At 33.6% G+C, this 19,199-nt stretch overlaps 1 protein-coding gene across 3 annotated transcripts; it reads left to right on the top strand.

Annotated features, from left to right (window-relative positions):
• The first annotated feature begins 447 nt into the window (after positions 1 to 447).
• On the top strand, positions 448 to 15,573 carry LOC119641332 (monocarboxylate transporter 9). 3 transcript variants are annotated; one of them, XR_005247818.1, is made up of 7 exons: positions 448 to 565; positions 9,082 to 11,633; positions 11,725 to 11,834; positions 12,886 to 13,067; positions 13,151 to 13,391; positions 13,457 to 14,831; positions 14,891 to 15,573. XR_005247818.1 is itself a non-coding variant. In XM_038039922.1 (6 exons), the coding sequence occupies exons 2-6, from the start codon at positions 9,567 to 9,569 to the stop codon at positions 13,593 to 13,595; spliced, it is 2,739 nt and encodes a 912-aa protein (XP_037895850.1). In that variant the 5' UTR covers positions 448 to 565; positions 9,082 to 9,566; the 3' UTR covers positions 13,596 to 15,573. The 3 variants fall into 3 exon arrangements, 2 of the variants coding, with proteins under 2 accessions (XP_037895850.1, XP_037895851.1); XM_038039922.1 differs by having other exon boundaries at positions 13,457 to 15,573; XM_038039923.1 differs by lacking the exon at positions 448 to 565 and adding an exon at positions 7,299 to 7,714 and having other exon boundaries at positions 13,457 to 15,573.
• The last annotated feature ends 3,626 nt before the right edge of the window (positions 15,574 to 19,199 follow it).

Genomic DNA, 19,199 nt, shown 5'->3' on the forward strand with positions numbered 1-19,199 from the left:
GCGTTGTTTGACAGTTTGTTTTCCTTATTAAACAATCTCGCTTTAATACGAAGTGATCGTGGCAAATTAAAAATAATTCATAATTTATATAATAACGGTGAGTTAATTGGTGGCGATTTATCGAATAAATCAGCAACAGCAGCAGCAGCAGCAGCATCACTACCACCAGACACAGCAGCAACATCAACGGTCCCGTCGCCATCTTTGACAGTAACAACAATCATCTATCAATTAATATTAAGTGCTACTTTATATCATCTATTGCAAAGCGATGAAAAGGAAAACAACAAGAACAACAACAACAACGGGAATAATAAAGAAAAATTAAAAAATATTTATAGTGATAGTATTAGTAGCGATCAGTGTGCGATCGTTGCTTGTGATAATTTCAAAAAGTTTAGCTACGATAACAAATATATACATATATATATATATATATATTAATTAATACAACTAACGCTATTGAACTTATTGTTATTACTGCAATGTTGTCGCAGCTGAAGAAATTCAAATAATTAAGGAATTGATTGCGCTACCTATTCGTCATAATACAAATCTTGTGAAGGTAAGAGCACACAACTTTTGTTTTTGTTTCATTTTTTGGTCCAGTTATTTAAGAAAAGCTTTCTTTACTGATGGTGGGATGTTTCCTCCAAAAGACAGAAAAGAAAAAAAGGAGAAAGCTTGGGGCATCATTTGACATAATAAATATTACTGTTGTATATTAGATTATTGCTCAAGGTCATATTTACCACTTGCTGCGTACGGTATATTGAGTTAGTTCGAATGTGTGTAACAACCGGACAAGGTACGATAGGCTCATTATTTCAAAACTTTGGCAACGCCTACAAGGAAGCTTCATAGATCGAACATAATATATATATTCTAGAGTATAAAATTCTGAACCGATTTGATCTCCGATCTTCGTCTTGTGTAATACCGGTCTAAAACATTTTCCTGGCCACAAACACAAGCTTTCGACTTTAAATTTGACAGAAATATCGGAAAGTATTGAAAATGGGCCAAATCTATCGAAGGACACGCTACAGTCCCACGTAAACTGAGAACATGTCCGCTTTTCAAAAGGATTAGAAAATTAGTTTTGTTTATGGTCATTAATCACCAACTACAACAGATAAATCTACACGAATTTATATTCGAACGTATATTCTATGGATGGTGCTGTGGTATCTCCACAAAAATAGGAAAAATTGACCAACATCGTAGTGTATTCTATATATATAGAGTGTAAAATGTAATCTTTTTTTTTGCCAGACTTTTATGACGGGCAGAACCAAGCTTCAAAAACTCCATAAGTGTTCATACAGTCTTGGCCAGTTTCAAGGTTGGGATGCACCAAAGCATGTCCGTGTGTTAACGTCTGTTCGTCTGCCCAACTGTGTAATCGCAAATTTTTCAAAAATTTTGAGGAAATTTGTTTTCCTTTGCGAAATTTACATTGGCCATATAAGTTTATTATATCGTGACGGTGTTTTCGACACACGTTTATTTATAAAGATGCAAGTATATCGGTCAATAAGTACCGGTACTAATTAAGAAGAAAACTCCTTTCTATGCAAACCTCGTCTTTACTCCTCAACGCGCTCTCCTTGCAGAGTGTTGCTATCACTCCAACGTTTCTCGAATATTTCAAGACGGTTTGTCCGGTTACTGCGAATAAGCTTACACAGTTACTGCAATGACCTAATCATTTAATCGAAATCTTTTTCTCTCAACCATTCTTTTGAGATTCGCAAATAAATAGTTACAGTTAGTTGCTCAGATCTGGAGGCAAGGCGGATCTCAGTATCAAATCGAATTTGTAATGTAATGTTTTTGTCCTAATGTGAGGAGAGGCGCTATCCATTTGAATGCAAGCTTTGCCTTGCCCTTACTTGCTAAATAGTGCACACACTGCCTTTTCATATCGTTAGGATGACAACTAACTCTTTCGCAATTTTGTTTTTCGATTATCGATTCGATAAAGTTTTCAGAATTTTTTTTGAATTTTCTAGTTTAACGACCTTTTTCGTGCGTCCACTACCTTTCAGCGCCATCGTCAATCCCTACGACCTCGTTTAAAACCAGCGAATTACTGCTAAATGGTTACTTTTGACGGCAAAGAGTATCATAATACAATTTAAGACAACACCGCGTTTCACTGTCGTATTTTTCTATCAAAAAGTAGTATTTAATTAACATAGGAACATTGAATATATCCATTGTTCCATTCCAGAGTAGTAAGTAAAGTAAGTACAACTATTGGTAATTCCTAAAAATGTTACGAAATCTATAAGTCGGTCTTGAGACTTATTGATGCACGCTGTAAACGAGAACGAGAGTAATTGTGTACGCACGTGATAGTTTCGTGCGCAAATTGCGCTCTATTTCACCTAAGAGAAGAAAAGGTATGAGGCCCACCAAGTCGATCCACTTTTCTTCTCCTTAAATAAATTTATCTACTGACCATAAAATACATCTTTTCTCTGACAAACATTTGATGAACTCAATCGATTCGATTGTTAAGCACGGTGCAAGGCTGGAACAATATTTAAGTTTTAGAAAAAATTTGACTACGAAGCAGAAGTCATAGAGGAAAGTTGAGTTGTCTTCCTTTGAGGTACCGTTTTTCGTTCGCGGGCGAAATGACTTTCCGTGTATGATGGAGGAAACGTAGCTAATCAGTCAGCTAAGAAAAATACTCGAAGGTATCTTGTGATGTGTGTGTTGCCTACGAAATGTGATTTCAATTGTCTAGAGGGCGATTGTAGCATACTTTTTATGTTCTCATAGCTAACAATAGCGAGAGTTCGACTATAATTTTACGTTAATGTTTACAACCAGTTACACAAACAGCTGGTGTTTAGATAGAAACAAAGTTTTTTGAAAAAATAAAATTGAAAAAAGAGTAAGTAATAAAAAATTAATATTTTACGAAAGTAATTGAACACAAAATAAATAAAAAATTGCAAAATAAAAACTAATCCGAAATGATGATGGAATAGATGCCGAAGGGCACTACCGTACACCATCACAATGCTGTTTTATAAAAAGTTATATTTCTCTTCAAAGCTTACGCCACTTGCACGGTATAGCAGGATACAATAGGTTTGTGCGGGTATTCGTAGCACCTGCGGAGACCCATAGGTCAGATCCATATTTTATTGTAGGGAGTGGTTTGATCTCATTTTTTAAATGGACTTAAACTTATCTGTCCGCCAGCGATCTGCCCATGAGTTTTTGTGTTCAAGGTCTTTGAAATATTCTGACGAGCTGCGGTGCCACGTTCCCCTGCCGTATAACTGTTTCCACGAAAAGTTATATAGCCTTTTTATGGCGTGATTTCCAGGATGAAAATGATTTGACAACTTTGTACCAAGTCTGCCTATTTTTTAGATGCCACTTCATACAGAGATTCTCATGAAGCAGTAAAAAATGGCCCTTGATAGCAATTTCACATAAAAATGAACTGCACCAAATTTGGACCCATGTTTTGAAATCCAACTTATATAACGGTCTCCTCAAAGCGTTTATTTTGTGTTGTGAACTATGCCTTTGGCCATGGTCTTCTGTACATTGCCTTAATATGTTTTCAATAAACGCCTTTATATAGAAAGAAACAAGATATAATCCTTTCGTATTTTATCATGTACATAAATGAAGAATGGTATTGGACGCTATAGCGTAGGTTGTTTAACGGTCGGTGTTGATCGACTATAATATTTTTGATGACTTTTTCCCAATACTTGTTTATCGTAATGATGTTATGGACTACTACAATAGTTTTAGTGACTGCTTAAATTATTGCATCGTGCAACATTTATTTTCAACTAATTGTGTTATATATTAAAAATAATTGAACACTCGAAGCAGCTGTGAGCCGTGGCAACAGAAACAGCGGAAAACATTTTGATCTCGACTATTGTTCCGCAAGGCTTTGTTGTCATATCAGTCACAATAGACTCCATAATCCGCAAATTTTAAAGAATATTTAAGACTCGTCGCCATAGGATCATTGAAACTTTTTTCCAATTGCTTTACAAAAACGAACCAAAAAAAAAAAATTTAATTATGGTAAAACAAAGTTTGAACTTAAAAAATATAAAGATAAGATATCCAAACTCTTTCACCATTTAATGAATATAACGATTAGCAATAAATTGACGATGTCGAGAAACTGACGAGACGATTAATATCAGCAAATCTGTTCTAAATGATAAAAATTCATTTAACGTCGCCCTTGATTGCTGATTATGATAATTATAAAATATCAGGTTTTAAGGCGATATGCTTACAAAGAAACTTACCGATAAAGTTAAGAAATACGTTGTTGCCGCTGCTGCTGCTGTTAAAAGTGGTTATTCACTTACCTATGGGTACAATGAGAGCACACATATATACGATTAGTTAATCGTCGTTAAAATATGACGAAATGTTAAGCAATAAGAATTAAATAAATAAATAAATAAAGAACAACGTCACTATAGGAAAAGAAAAGTAAAATGAAATAAAATCACATAAATAACGGCAGCAAACTTTGCCAAACTAAAAATAACGTTAAAAGCAAAATAACAAAATAATTAATTCGTTTTAGAATCAAACTGCAAAATCAAGTGTGTGTGCGTATGCATTTACATATATTTGTGCATTGCTGAACCTACGTAATCCAATAGACTAGACAAGCGATAGATTGGTGGTGGTGAACGGCTATGTAAACAAAAGAAAAACGTGTAAAATGCATTTATAAATAAACAAATGAATAAACAAAATTTATTCCCTTAAAGACGAATCATGATTACCCATCGTCGTCATGAAAGAAAAATATATACTCTAAACGAATTCAAATTTCATTTTTAATTTTTTATTCGAAGTATTTATAAATTTTATACGCTTAATGTGAATTTCTCTCGCTTTCCGTTCGAACCTGATGCCATTTACAAAAATTGTTACATTACACACGCAAGTTTCACATTCCTATGCTAGTTGTCGCTGTTTAAAAAATTCGACTGAAAACGAACGAAAGTGACAGTTAAGAGAACATGACTTAATTGATTTTAAAGTTCCCGACGATCAAGAAAAAAGGTAAACTACATATATGCGGTGGTGTGTTGCACATTTTTGGGCGTCATATATAGAATTTTTGTTGCGTATTTCAATGTGTCATACATATATTTTTAGATATAACAAAAAGTTATTTATTGCATATTTCTAGTTATCATATTTAAAGCCTGTGTTGCATACTTCCAGGTACTATAAATATAAATTCCTTATTGCATTTTTTTAAGTATCATATATTTATATAGAATATTTGCTGCACACTTCTTGGCTTCATGTGAAAGATATTTTTGTTGCATATTCCTACGTGTCTCCAACTGGCGAGACACATCAGTATACTTCTTTTTTCGTATAGTAGTTTATAAGAAAAAATATCTAATATTTTTTTTTGTCGACAAGCAAACATGAATTCGGTCACTAGCCTTTAACGCTAGCAAAAAAGCCATGCAAGGAAAAAGATAATGTTAGAGTCACTAGCATTAATTTTGAAGAATTTTTAAAGAATTGGATAAGTAGAATTCTATTGTAGTGAATAATGCTACAAATGCTCCACCTCCAAGTACTGTTTTTAGGATTTGCGCTGGCATATGCAAATATGTCGAAGTATATACAAAAAAACGGCATTAGCGAAAATGGTCAGGCTGCCTGTTCAGCTTGAAGCAAGGTGTTACGTAAACCGCAATGTCTCTTGCGTTTTTATATGAATTTACTTGATACGTTCCCTGCCCAGCTGATGATGACTAGATAGATATCCCCATGCCGTAAGTATCGTTATAACAACAATTCACTCTTAAATTCCCAATATCTTAATTACGAACACATTTTAGCCTGGGCTGGAAACAGAGGCGGTCAACATCTTAAGCCAGCTAAGTTAATTATAGTTTAACTATAGCTTATCTATCATAACATTCTCTATGGAAAAGTCAGCATCACAGCGACCTAAGAAATTAGCTCATTTCGAATTAGATCTTATAAAATTGGAAACTGCCCTCTTCTGCGGGTAAGCTATGATTTGGCTGCGAAACGAGTTTCGTGCCTTTTTCGGACAAACTCCGCAAAGCAGAAAGAGAAATGTTTGTAAGAAAGCAGACATTTTCAGTTAAGTAATCTGAAATTGAATAAACTACGGATTATGAACTTCAACCCTCAACAAACTCGGTTTAAGGAAACGTTGGGATCCCCCTTCGAAATGTGAACAACGCTTCGTTTCTTTTCTTTTGGCCAAGTAAATTGTACTCGATGAACAGCAATCTATTTGCCCGCCGTAAAGCGCAATCCTGGCAACCGTTAGTACCAACAATGGAAGTAACTATGACTCTTTTAAATAATGAAGTAAGTCCAGGCAGTAACGGTAAGGGAGACCTCCGCCGAGTGGAAGACATGAAGGGAAATACTCGTCTTCATTCACCAGAAATATTGCCATATTTAGTGATTTCTGATGGCAATTTTGATGTGTGGTCCTTCAGGGTCTTGGGGGCACCATTATCACTTGGCCTAGCAGAACAAAGAACAGAATAAAAATTCAAAAGGTGCGATGAAATTTGAATTCTGTCGGTATAGTATCTTACGGGCATAACTAAGGTACTGTGAGGTAAAACAGTAGGCCAGCGTAAGTGCTACGCGACGATTACATTTTAGGAGGCTTTCGCTTCCATGTCAGTGTTATATAATTTTAATAAAACATAAAATTTTTTGGATTGTTAAAAATCATTTAATAAAAACAAGTAATTTCCCGGTACTAAAACTGTACGTCGAGATCTTCTAGATCATATCATGTCTTTCTCATTTTTATGCCTTTCCATTGCTTATTACTCTTTGCATATTTCTCTTTCTGCTCAATCTATTTTCCAAAGGTCAAGTTGAAGGGAACTAAAAATAATTTGTCAAAATTATTAAACCAACAATATTCTTACACAATGATGATCGGATGGTAGCCGATTCGGAATCATTATTCACTGTACACGCGAGTATGTGTGTGAAAGAAGGAAAACAAAAGATAGAAAAACTGAATCCGCATAAGAATTATTTCAATTTTTGATGATTTCTGTAATGTTTTCCTTTCGTTTATTTTCCCTCTTTGAATTTAGTTTTATTGAAATTTTTCAAATTTCTTTCGCAACACAACATTTGTTTGCAAACAAAACATTCTAACTTTGTTTTCTTCTATCCCCCTTTCATAGTCGGCCATAAATAACATCTCAAACGTTTTAGTATTATTTATAAATTCATAAAATTCAACTGCGCTGTGTGCTTAACGGTGTTAATATAGAGAAAAATATAAAAATATTGAAACTCAACAAAAAGAACAATAAATTTTGTGAATAAAAGAAAATAAAAAAATAGCAAGCAAGATCCAGTAACAACGTCGGGCTTTGAGAGCGTAATATGAAAAAAAGTCCAGTTTTATGTACATATACACATACGCAAGTGTACATAATAATAAACAAATAAGAATGTTTTTTATGAATGAATGATGCCCTCGTTCGTGATAATTAAAACAACTGCTTATAATTTTACTCGAATACATACTTTACCGTTAAAGATAAGCCCAAAGTATTATATTATTGAATGTATATTTAACAAAGTAATAAACGAAATGAAACAAGGAAAATAAATGATTTCAAGTTAAAATTAAAGCGTAACATCTTTTCGAATCTCGGTCAGTCACACATATATATAGAAAACAATTAATTAACATAAAGTTGTATTGCAATTACAAAATTAGGCAAAAAAGACTTGAATTCAAACTAAACTTTGATTATCATCGATAAGATTTTTACTGAACGCGGGCACATCACTTAGGCGATTGAGTACATCGCGTTTCTTTGTATTAAATTTTAAAATAATATTTAGTTGGATATCGCACTCCAAACTGCGGAAATCGATAATCAGCAAGTGAAGTTTTCAGTGATTACGTCCATCTTACGAACCTTCTTAGTAATTGTAATCTTGTTTCTCGTTACATTAGGTTCTATTCCAAATTCTGGGCCATTCATTGTATAACGGCCTATATTGAAGAAATGAACTGTACCAAATTCGGACCAAATAAATCCATTTTTGAAAATTGTCCTAATCGCAGGAAATAATTTAAATCTAAGAAACCCCTATTTCCTCAGTAAATCACACGTTGTGCCGTGACGTGATGCTTCGGTTGCAAGCTTAATTCCAGTTCCTCGGCCAAAGCGACGATACATGCCGGAAAAATCGTCCCAACTGATTGGACGCCATGTTTCATAGGAACTGAACTGTACTACATTTTTATTAAAAACCGTTTTAATCTTTGCCTATTAAAGTAATTGTAACATGTAAAGATTTCGAAACTAATTTTGATAACAAATTTGAATAGCTTACCAAAGCATGTTTTTCAATAGTTATGCAGCAAAATATAATCAATTGAAGCGTCAGATAAACAAATGTCAATTTCAATTGCAAATATTTTCTCGCAACTTTCCATCTTCCAAGGCAACTCACGGAATGTCCTACCTTTGATATTGTCACCAAATTCTTAAAGTAGTGTCATTTTTTGTACGGCCGCTCGAGCAGCTCATCGGTTGAATCAAGTCGTGTCACGCTGCAAATCGCTTCAATTGCTATAACATTCCATTTTTCGTCTTTCGATCAAAGTCGCCACGATTAATGAGTCGGAAACAAGGTGCAAGGAGGTCCTTGTTTCAAAAGCGTGCTGGGTCATCAAACGCAAAAGCGATGGGTTTCAGTAGCGCTTTTCCTAGCACGTAATGTGCGCTAGTTAGGATCTCTGACCTGAGCGAATATTTGAAGTCACTTCATACATGTGATACGGTCTTAAAAAGGTAGTAAATATATTTCCGATTTCCTCCTTGGCATACTTATGATAGGATAGATTCTTTTCATTAGCAATGTTCATCAATTCCATCGACATTAGTGACAATAAACAGAATGGCCATTTATCTTGTAAACTAAATTATCATAAGATCTCCCATTGTGTTCTTTAGCTTCTTAATCTGCTATGATTGTCACGTTTTTATCGTAGTTTCCCTATTTCAGATTATTCAACGAGAGCTCGTACGCCGTAAGGAAACTATTTGGTGTGTGCCCGTAAAATACCGAGAATACCGAGCATTAAGCGCGGGAACCAACTTCAACATTGAGTTTCGTGAAACTACCGAAGGGAATTGGTTTGCACTTAACTTATACGATAAAGAAATTTGATGCGAATATAATGCTAATTTGAAGAAATCCAACTAACCAACCAACCAACCAACCAACCAACCATAAGGGAACACAACAGTAGTGAGAGTAAAGAAAAATTTAGTACAATAAGACAAACAAATCCCAATCAATAATTTGCTGAAACTATTGTGTTCATCTGAAAATTATTTAGAAATTAAACCAGAAACGCTACAAAATTTTACTTCAACTTTGGGAAGCTGGGCCCATATACAACTACTAACTATCTATCTGCCTTCCTTCAGGTTAAAAGAAAAAGAAACCCCGAAAACAATTCTACATAATAAGTCACAACTCTCAAAATGGTTGCTAAAGTGAACAATAGAAACATAAACTCTAGTATTACCCGACAAAATGGAAGCATTTATCAGCCTTTAGGCGTAAAATCAGAGGATTCGTCTGCGTTAACATCGAATAAGACAACACCTCTTAAGAAAACAATTAAACACGATTTATTTCCAGAAGTGAAGTTCTGCAACCTGTCAACTGGAAATCTGAACGAAAGTCAAACATCCAGTCGAGTGTTTAAGAGTAGTCTGCCAATCATAAATGGTGCAGAGAGCGTAGCGCTTACGAACGGCAGTGAAGTGAAAAAACGCACACGCTTAATATCGAATGGATCGGGTGACTCCATTGAGTCCGGTTCAAGCGAGAAAAAGAAACCAGAAATACCCGATGGTGGTTATGGTTGGATGGTGGTATTTGCTTCGCTGGTAGTTTCACTAATAGCAGATGGGTTGTCGTTTTCATTTGGTTTGATTAACACAGAATTGCTGGCGTATTTTGGTGAATCGCCATCCAAAACGGCCTGGATTAGTTCATTGTTCTTTTCCGTACCACTGTTAATGGGACCGATATGGTCGAACCTGGTCGACAAATACGGCTGCCGAAAGATGACAATTCTCGGCGGCTTGGTATCAGCATTCGGTTTCGGTTTGTCGTCCTTATGCAATTCGATAGAAATGCTGATGGTTACTTTCGGTATAATATCTGGTCTCGGGCTGGGTATTGGATATGTAACTGCTGTGGTTTCCATTGCTTTCTGGTTTGACAAGAAGAGAACGTTTGCCACTGGTATAGGAGCTTCTGGTACGGGTATTGGTACATTTTTATATGCTCCATTAACGCAATGGCTGATCGATTCATATGGCTGGCGCGGTGCCACGCTAATATTGGCCGGCACTATGTTAAATACCTGTGTTTGCGGAGCCCTTATGCGCGACCCTGATTGGCTAATTGAAGAAAATCGTCTTGAAAGCCGTTCTCAGAGTGTAACAACTTTTTCAAATTCTAGTGTTTGCCTGGAAGAGATCAAAAAACTATTAGATACTGGTGCTACAAAAGAATACGTTTTGGATACATTGGTTACGAAGAACAATACGGAGGCAAATCAACAAATTGAAGATCCGAACGCAAGCCATTTGAAAAGATATCGCAGTGAAATATTTTTCCCTACATACCTTGGCTCTTTAGAACTGGAAGATTTATATGAGGTGAAAAGTATGAGTAGGCGTTCGTTAAGACACAAAGAAGGTGCGGAAGCTCCTTCTCGTGAAAATCTTTTGTCCATGTCTTCGGCAGGAGCCCCTGTTAATATCATACCGGCGGCTGGTTCCCTGGACGGTACAATGATAAGCGATATGCCAGGCGAAATATGTGGCAGTCTTAAGAAGAACTTTTTAGCATCTGTTGAAACGCTCTCGCCCTCCGAGAAACGTTCTAGCGGTCATCAAACACCCATGCGAACTTCTCTCGGTTCGTTGCGGTCCTCTGATGAAGGCTATCTCACTCAAAAATATTCACGTGATCACAATCAAGCTGAGAATTTTGCAAGTTCGCGTTATTCCCTCAATGAAAATGTGTTCTTTGCCGCCAGAAAAGTAACACCCTCCCTAAACGATCTCAAAGTTAACGGTTTGCGGCATAACTCTGTCGATATACTTAATCCCGAAGTGCATTCATATTATAAGTCAATTAAAGACGAAAGTTACGCCTTAATCGAATCTGATTTAAATAAATATAACGAAGCAATTGCTATTCCACGTAGAAAGGGTGGACCAGCTATTATAAATATGCCCGAAAATGATGTGAAAAGTTCGAAAGATATTCGGACGTCGGCGAAGCGTTTACACGACAGCATAACCGGTATACGTAGACTTTCGAAATCAAAAAAACCCACCTATCGTTCTAACTTAAGGCACAATATTTCGATAAGAAATTCAAACTTTTTGAAAGATATGCGTATACATCGCAATTCAATACATTATCGCGGTGCCATGTTAAATACACATCGGTATCGCTTACGCGCCTCATCTTGTCCCAACATATATCGTAATTCAATGACGACCATTGCCAAAGAAGATGAAGATGTAAGTACATACAGCATTATTTAGTCACTTTTTTGTATATTGTGTGCTCGAACGATATTGATGAGCTCTTTACTTTTCTCCTTTCTTGCAGACATGGTACGATAATCTTTTTGATACTATAAAGTCGGTCTTTGATTTTTCCTTATTCGCTGATATTAAATTCACGCTATTTAATCTTTCAACGTTATCTCTTTTCATTTGGTAAGAAAAAATTTATTAATCACTTCTTCTTTTTCTATTGCTATAAGCGTTAGTCGTTCTCTTCGCAGTCAAGCTTCAGGAAAGTGCGTAATATATTTTTTGAAGTATATCTTGATCTCTGTGAGATTTTATATAAAATTTAGTAACGTCAGCCTCTCAATCTCTCTATGGAAAGAAACTTAGCATAAACACTTGTTATATTCTCATCAATCAGTGACGGAGGCGCACTTAATAGGCCTTACCGGATACCGAAAGATAATAAGAACACATTACAGGATCCGGATAATTTTTCTCCTCTTTTCGCTAGCCATAGCGGGATGAGAAAATTGGGCAGCTAAGAATTTAGTAATCAATTTACGACAGGAAACGCTTGGCAAGAGAGAAAGGTAAATTTTGGGCAGATTCCCAAAACTGAGTTATCGAAGCAATGAAACTTAAAAACGAGTAAAACCTCTGTAGTGGACCACGTCTCGCAATTAAATACCCTATATCACCTTAAAGTTGCTCATATAACGGCTTTTCAAAATAAAGCGTTGTACGCGAAGTGATCGAAAAGATGGCCCTACGAGCCATTTTTGTTCGTCGTTAGGTCGAAACATGTGGACGTGCCAAATGTAAACAAAACAAGTATACGAGGCAGACAGGCTGGTAGACAAACTAAAATCGATTTTGAATGGGTGGGTCTATGTCAAAGCCTTCAGGGCATAACAATAAGTAAATAAGTGTTAAGCTCGCCCCATTGCCGTCGCAATCATGCTTTCACAAATTATACAGATATGGATTATTTGATTCCATCATTTACGCTAATTAAGATCATCATCAAAGAAGCGGAGGCAGCCACTTACCTTAGCTTTTTTTTCTAAATTTGTCTTTTTCAAAACCCAAGATTAATACCTGAATTGTCTCACTTCAAGTTATAAATAAACCTTCGCCGTTCATAAAACATATGCACTCTATGAAGAGAAAGAAGATTAAACTGCACCGTTGATAGTTGATGTTCTCAGTATCCAATATTCGAATTTCTAAATTTCGTTTACATATTAAATTTCAGGTTCATTATACCTTATCTATATCTACCGGAATACATGAAAAAGTATGGCTACGAGACAGCTGATAGCGCTCAAATGCTTTCTGCTGTTGGAGTCGCACAAACTATTGGTATGATCGGTTTGGGTTATGTTGGAGATCGTCCATGGATGAATGTCAATATTTGCTATTCGGGCTGTATGTTATGTAAGTATGTTTTAAAAGATTTGATGTAACAATTAATTACTATTAATAATAAATTTTACTTTGGCTTACATTTACTTATGTAGTATGCGGACTTTCTGTACTGCTAATGCCAATTTTGGTTAACCATTACAGCGGTTTGCTTGCGTTATGCATATTATTCGGTTTCACATTTGCCAGTTCATTTTCATTTACACCCAGTATATTAGTTAGTATTGTGGATTTGGATGATTTTACATGCGCTTATGGTTTAGTGTTATTAGTGCAGGGTATCGGAATGATTGCTGGACCACCTATAGCCGGTGCTATATACGAGTACACTTTAAGGTAAATTTGCTTCAACTCATCCGTGATTAACGTGCAATCAATTTTTTCATTTCATTCGTTTACAGGTGGGATAATGCTTTCTACTTTGCTGGCATTTTTATTGCTCTCTCAGGCGTATTCTCATATCTGATTGAGTTCTGTGAAAAACGTAAAGAAAATGACAGTGACGTGTCTGACTTGAAAAAAGCGCATCTTTTACATTAAACAATAATGCAAAGCAAAAAGAAATTAATAGATATTATTATTGTATGTTGCTTATGAAAATTTAAGTAAAGAAGAAACGAACTGAGAGATACCCAGGTACCCAGTAGTTAACAAACCAAAGAATTCATTATTTATTTAAATTTAAAAAATATTTTACTAAAATTGATATGAACAATGAAAGAAGCGAAAATAAGCTTACAATTGCATATGAAAGGATGGACACCGATGTCCTTATACACTAGAAGTTGAATTTTATAATCACTCTCATTAATCACTAGATAATATTCTCCCAATTTTCGTTTTCCTGATTAGCCGGCGAAGGAAATCGTTCAGGTAACAAAATTTCTCTAAAATCAATCCTTTACTTTAAATGTCAGCTGTAAGGTTAAGATATTATCACATCACAGCTGTAGTCAAAGCTAATATCACATCTATAAGTTTTCCGTATAAATATTTCTTTTTCTTTATTTTTCTACAATGGTACGTACGTAAGACCTGTATTACTTTGTTCTAAATATCTTTCGGTAATTTCTACTTTAACCCGATCAAGTTATTATTTTCGAAGCGTAGGCATCTTTTTGGTGAATATAATATTAACATCTACTCTATATAATCAAGTAAAACGTGAACATTTCTGTCAAATAAAAGTCTTAAGCGGCTTAAGAAGATTCATTTTGGAAATTGCAAGGAAAAAAATTATCTTTTTCTTCTAATACAGAAAACTCTTGATTATACCCATTTATCTCACATTACGAATATACGAGAATTGTATTTAGAGCGAATCCTTATCGATCAAAATTAAAAATGAATAACGGAATTTGTGGCGGGAAGGAACGCAGTGCATCACTGCCAAAAAACACATGATTATAATAATAGTAATTTAAATCGTGAAATTAGTTAATTTATTAAGAAAATTAATAGTCGTGCATGTATCTAAACAAGATGAGGGAGTATAAACCAAAGCATCAAATTTAATATAATTAGTAAAATCGTTTTCTCCAGTAAAAAAGAGTGTTCGTGAATTCCCGCAAAACGTTCTTGTCCTTGTTCTAATCGCGAGTTGGAGTTTAACTTGACAACACTAGAATTTGATTCTCAATCAGTTTGTTTCGCGACCTAATCCATGAAAAGGGCCAGGTACCAGTTTTTGTTGTGTGAACGAAGACGATATGGACGGACGGGCAGAACATCAACTAACTGATTAAAAAAATTTGCGAAAAATCCTCCCCAATCAAAGTAAGTTTAAAAGGAAAAAAAAATTTCTTTGCAAAAAGGTTCATAATATTTATTTGCAGTTAAAGCATTAAGTAGCCAAATAATAGCGATGCTACGGTTTGTCTTCGCGATAGCTGCAGATTTTTTATTTGTTGCCCCGACGCTTTGAAGAATTGTTGTTCGTTTGCATTTTTTCAGCGTTTCCCGAAAACGGTTTACATAAACAAACTTAGTAGTGTAGCAGCGCCAAACTGTCTATGGAGTATAATAAATATATCAATCATTTGCTTTGAAGACTACTTTATATATTATTAATCTGTCGTGATAGCGTTTGCCGGAAAATCGTTCGCAATGAATAAAGTTCTCTGTTCCCAATTTCCCTGCAAGATCTCTACAGGCATGCATAAACTGTCTTCTCGGCTTCTTCAGTAAATCAATTCTTACCGCTAAATAAAGCCATAGGGAACCGTACGATCGTGGCGTGGTATATTTATTTTGAGGACATAAAGATATTTGTACACATTTTTCTTTTGGCTTCATTCTAAATCAGTGAGCATTTTTCTAGCTCACTATCACCCTTGTAAAGAAGACGTGTCTGCTTAGGTAGGCAAAATCAGGTAACTCTTGTAAGTAGATAGAATTACTTTCGTTTTCGCTAAGGTTTACTAAAAACGTTATATTAAATTCGGTGCTTTTGTTGATAAAACTTATATAAATATTGCACTTAACGCTAAAAATAATAAAAGTTTATATTAAAAAAAAACTAAAATCATAAGCACTTTTTCAGCAAGGATCGCTCTAAGTGATTACTAAGCTTACAATAGCTTTATAATGTACCATAAAAGCACATTTACTTTTATACAATTAAAAAAAAAAAAATCATTTCGATATACGTACTTAACCTAAACATTATTTTATACTTTGTCACGTGTAAAATAAGAAAGAATTTTCTACTTTTCTAAAATAGTTTTCTTTTATCAAAATGTTTTCATGAAAATTCTTTAAAAATTAAAAAATTATTAAAAAAAAAAAAAAAAACTGAAAACCGGAATATATTGAAAATATATTTATCGTATTCGCATGCATAACTATTTTTTTCTTAGTTCAGATCATTTGGTATGTAAAAATGTTTTGAATTTCTTTGTTGGTACCAGTGAAAGAGTAAATGGCGAACTGGGGGTTTGGATTAGAACGCTTTGATAAACGACTTGCAACAAAAAACTTTCATATAAATATAAAGTTACTTTTCAAAACTTTGATGTATTTTAAGTGAAAAGTACTTTTAAAATAAAAATTGTTTCCATCCATTAGCTTCCCTTATAAATCCTTTTCACGTAATATTTGGCGAAAGAATGGAATCTTTTTCTTACTATAATACTTCCCAAAAGTATCACCAAAAATATATTAAATGAAAATTCATTTTTTAAAAATAAAAAGCATTTATTCCCTATGAAAAGTTAATCGAAACGTAAAAAAATTGTTTTAAAGGCTGTGGAAAGTAAAATAATTTCTTCAAATACTTTACGTTTATGTTTCAGTTAAATATAAATTTCCTTGTTTCACTTTTGTACTTTCGATTACACAAATATTGTGAATATAATCTAGTAAAGGCGGCTCGGCCAAACCCGATAAGAAATATTTGTAAAGCATAGAAAGCTTATAAGCATTTTTACATAGATTTATGTAAGCTTAACTCGTATATCCATCCCTTCGTTTTGCGAGAAAGAACTTGTTGACAGCTTGGAGATTTGAAAACGGATTCTATTATTCTTTCAAAGAAATATTTTATTGAAATAATAGAGAAATTTAAAAATGAAAAGCGCTATAAAGCAGAAGATCGAGAGCAACTTGGTTTGGCTACGCTGTCGCATATTTTACATTACTCTGTCATCGTAAGCATAGACTTGAATGACATTAAAATATATCCGTTATACGATCCGTTAGTCGATGTTGTTTCCTTTAGGAACTTCGAAACTTTGGTTAGAGTTAGTCCGGTATTTCTTCGTTTCTACTGATTTATTTTATTTGAGGGACTTGAAAGATACTTGCAGGATAAATGATTTCCCATATCATATGAATTAAGATTACCAAACTAAGCCAATTCTAAGAAATTTTATTCCTTTTGAAAAAAAATCTTCCATTGGAATGCAACTCTCTTTATATACAAAAATAAAAGACGATTTTATATTGTTATTACGGAAGGTCAAATACGATAAAAGTAATCTCTCAGCCATCTTAAGAGCTGTTATTCATCGATTTGCGTCAGTTAATTCCTTTTATTTTGTCCTCATAAGTTTCAACCAGTTCTCTAGAACGTGATACATTTTGAAATTTTGTAAACCAGTTGTGGCACTCGTCTTCTATCAATATACCTCCTTTATTCATACACACTGAACAATTTTTTTTTCAATTGAATACCATTTTTACTTTACCGATAGCAAAAAATTAAAATGTGCCAGATTTTGCTGCTTTCGACTTTCAATAGTTGATAAGGCACTAAACAAAAGCTATTCCGCAGCATCGAAGAAAACTGTTCCAAATATATAATGAAAATGCGGCTCAAGTATCAACTGGACTGCGAAAAAAATGCAGTTAACAACGAACTTCCAAACATTCGCATATATACACGAATTATTTTGATTTAACCCGATTTTTAATATTCCGTGCATTGATTTTCTATAGTAAAATTTTTTCTTTGCAATATATTTCATGAATTAAGCGTGAATGCGTAAAAACAAAATAAATTCCTAACTGAAATCTGACATGAATTTTTTAATCTCGGTTAATGCACTTTTCAGCTGATTTTTGAGATCTGGAACCAATCCACTATTGCTTCATTTAGCCAATATATTTTTTTTGTGAACGTATCTATCGTGTAAAAAGAGAATTAAGTGTATGTGAAAGAAAAACTTTATTGAAAATTTAATTTCAAAACTGAAAATTTTTTTTGTTTACTTTTTTAAATTAATAAAATTGCTACATATTCTGATATTACATGACAAATAACTTCTTCGAGAGAATTGTTTTGAAAAAATCGAAAATGCAGAAAAGGAATAAAAGTATGAAAAATGATGCAAATTAGTGCATGGAATTGATATGGATCCTTTCATAATATAAATACGAGTATATTAATACGACCCTACTCTCGTCATAATTTTTTTACAGAACTCATTCCCGACGACTGATACTTAATGTAGACTTCCAATATGAACCTGACAGAAGAAAAGAAGTTTCGGCAGTGGTATAGAATAAGGTACGATTTTTAGGGGAAAAGCGAATTGAAAATAAATAATTCATTTCAATTCATCTTGAAATATAAATATCAGGTTTCTTTTAAAACAAATCAATAGAAAATCTTAATTAGAAAATTTCTTCCACTTTTTACACAAAAATCGTGTTCAAAGGAAAACGATCTAAATAATCGTAAAAAGCAAAGGTTGGATATATTTGAACAAATATTTTGAGTGATTAATTGAAGATATGAAAACGTTATCTATTTTTTATTATCTACCATCTCAAAGCTATTGGTTTATTCAAACGAGCTACTCCTTAAGGGCACTTTTTCCATAATATTTAGTTTTGTGATAACATTTTTTTTTTGAAATTTATAGTCTGTAAGCCAAAAAAAAAAACAATAACTGCAACAACAAAATGTCAATCAAATTACTTTTCTACAGACAGGTTGAAAGCATTAAATAACTAAAGCAATAATTTTTTTCTAAAATATATCTTATAAGTTAAATAAAATGAAATACTGTAAGTTTGCAAAAAATAAATAAATACAAAAAGTAAAAGACATAAATATTTATTTACATAAGAACACTTGAAGAGAAAAAAAAACAAAAAAAAAAAAAAAAACATCACTAAAAACATGTATTATAAAAAGTCGAAAACACGATTTATTTTTTATCTTTATCCTTAACAATCACTTATCACTCTTTATAAATAAAATAAAAACAATATTTCACCCACAATAATAGCGATAAAAACAATAATATTTAAAAAAAAAAAAACCTCAACACTCAAAGAAGTATTATTTCCTTTAATTAACAAAAACTAGCAGCAGAAGCTTAAATATATGACTGCGCATATGTATATGTGTCTGTTGTAATAAATTTCGTTTGGTTCGCATTGAAAGTTTTTTATGCGCCTTAAATATATATGTATAAAAAGCAAAATATATAATAAATAAACTAATTTATAATAATTTCAAGTTTATTTTTAAGAAAATCGTTTACATTTAACACTATATATATGAAATTTATTATTGATTTAAAGATTTACTCAAAATAAATATTTCCTTAATGCCTGAAATTTTCTATATAACTGTCTTGATAACGTCTTATTAAATCTGCGGCAATGTGCACACAATCCAACAGAATTTGAGAT

This window comes from Glossina fuscipes, unplaced genomic scaffold (assembly GCF_014805625.2).
Source record: "Glossina fuscipes isolate IAEA_lab_2018 unplaced genomic scaffold, Yale_Gfus_2 147, whole genome shotgun sequence".
Lineage (NCBI taxonomy): Eukaryota > Metazoa > Arthropoda > Insecta > Diptera > Glossinidae > Glossina > Glossina fuscipes.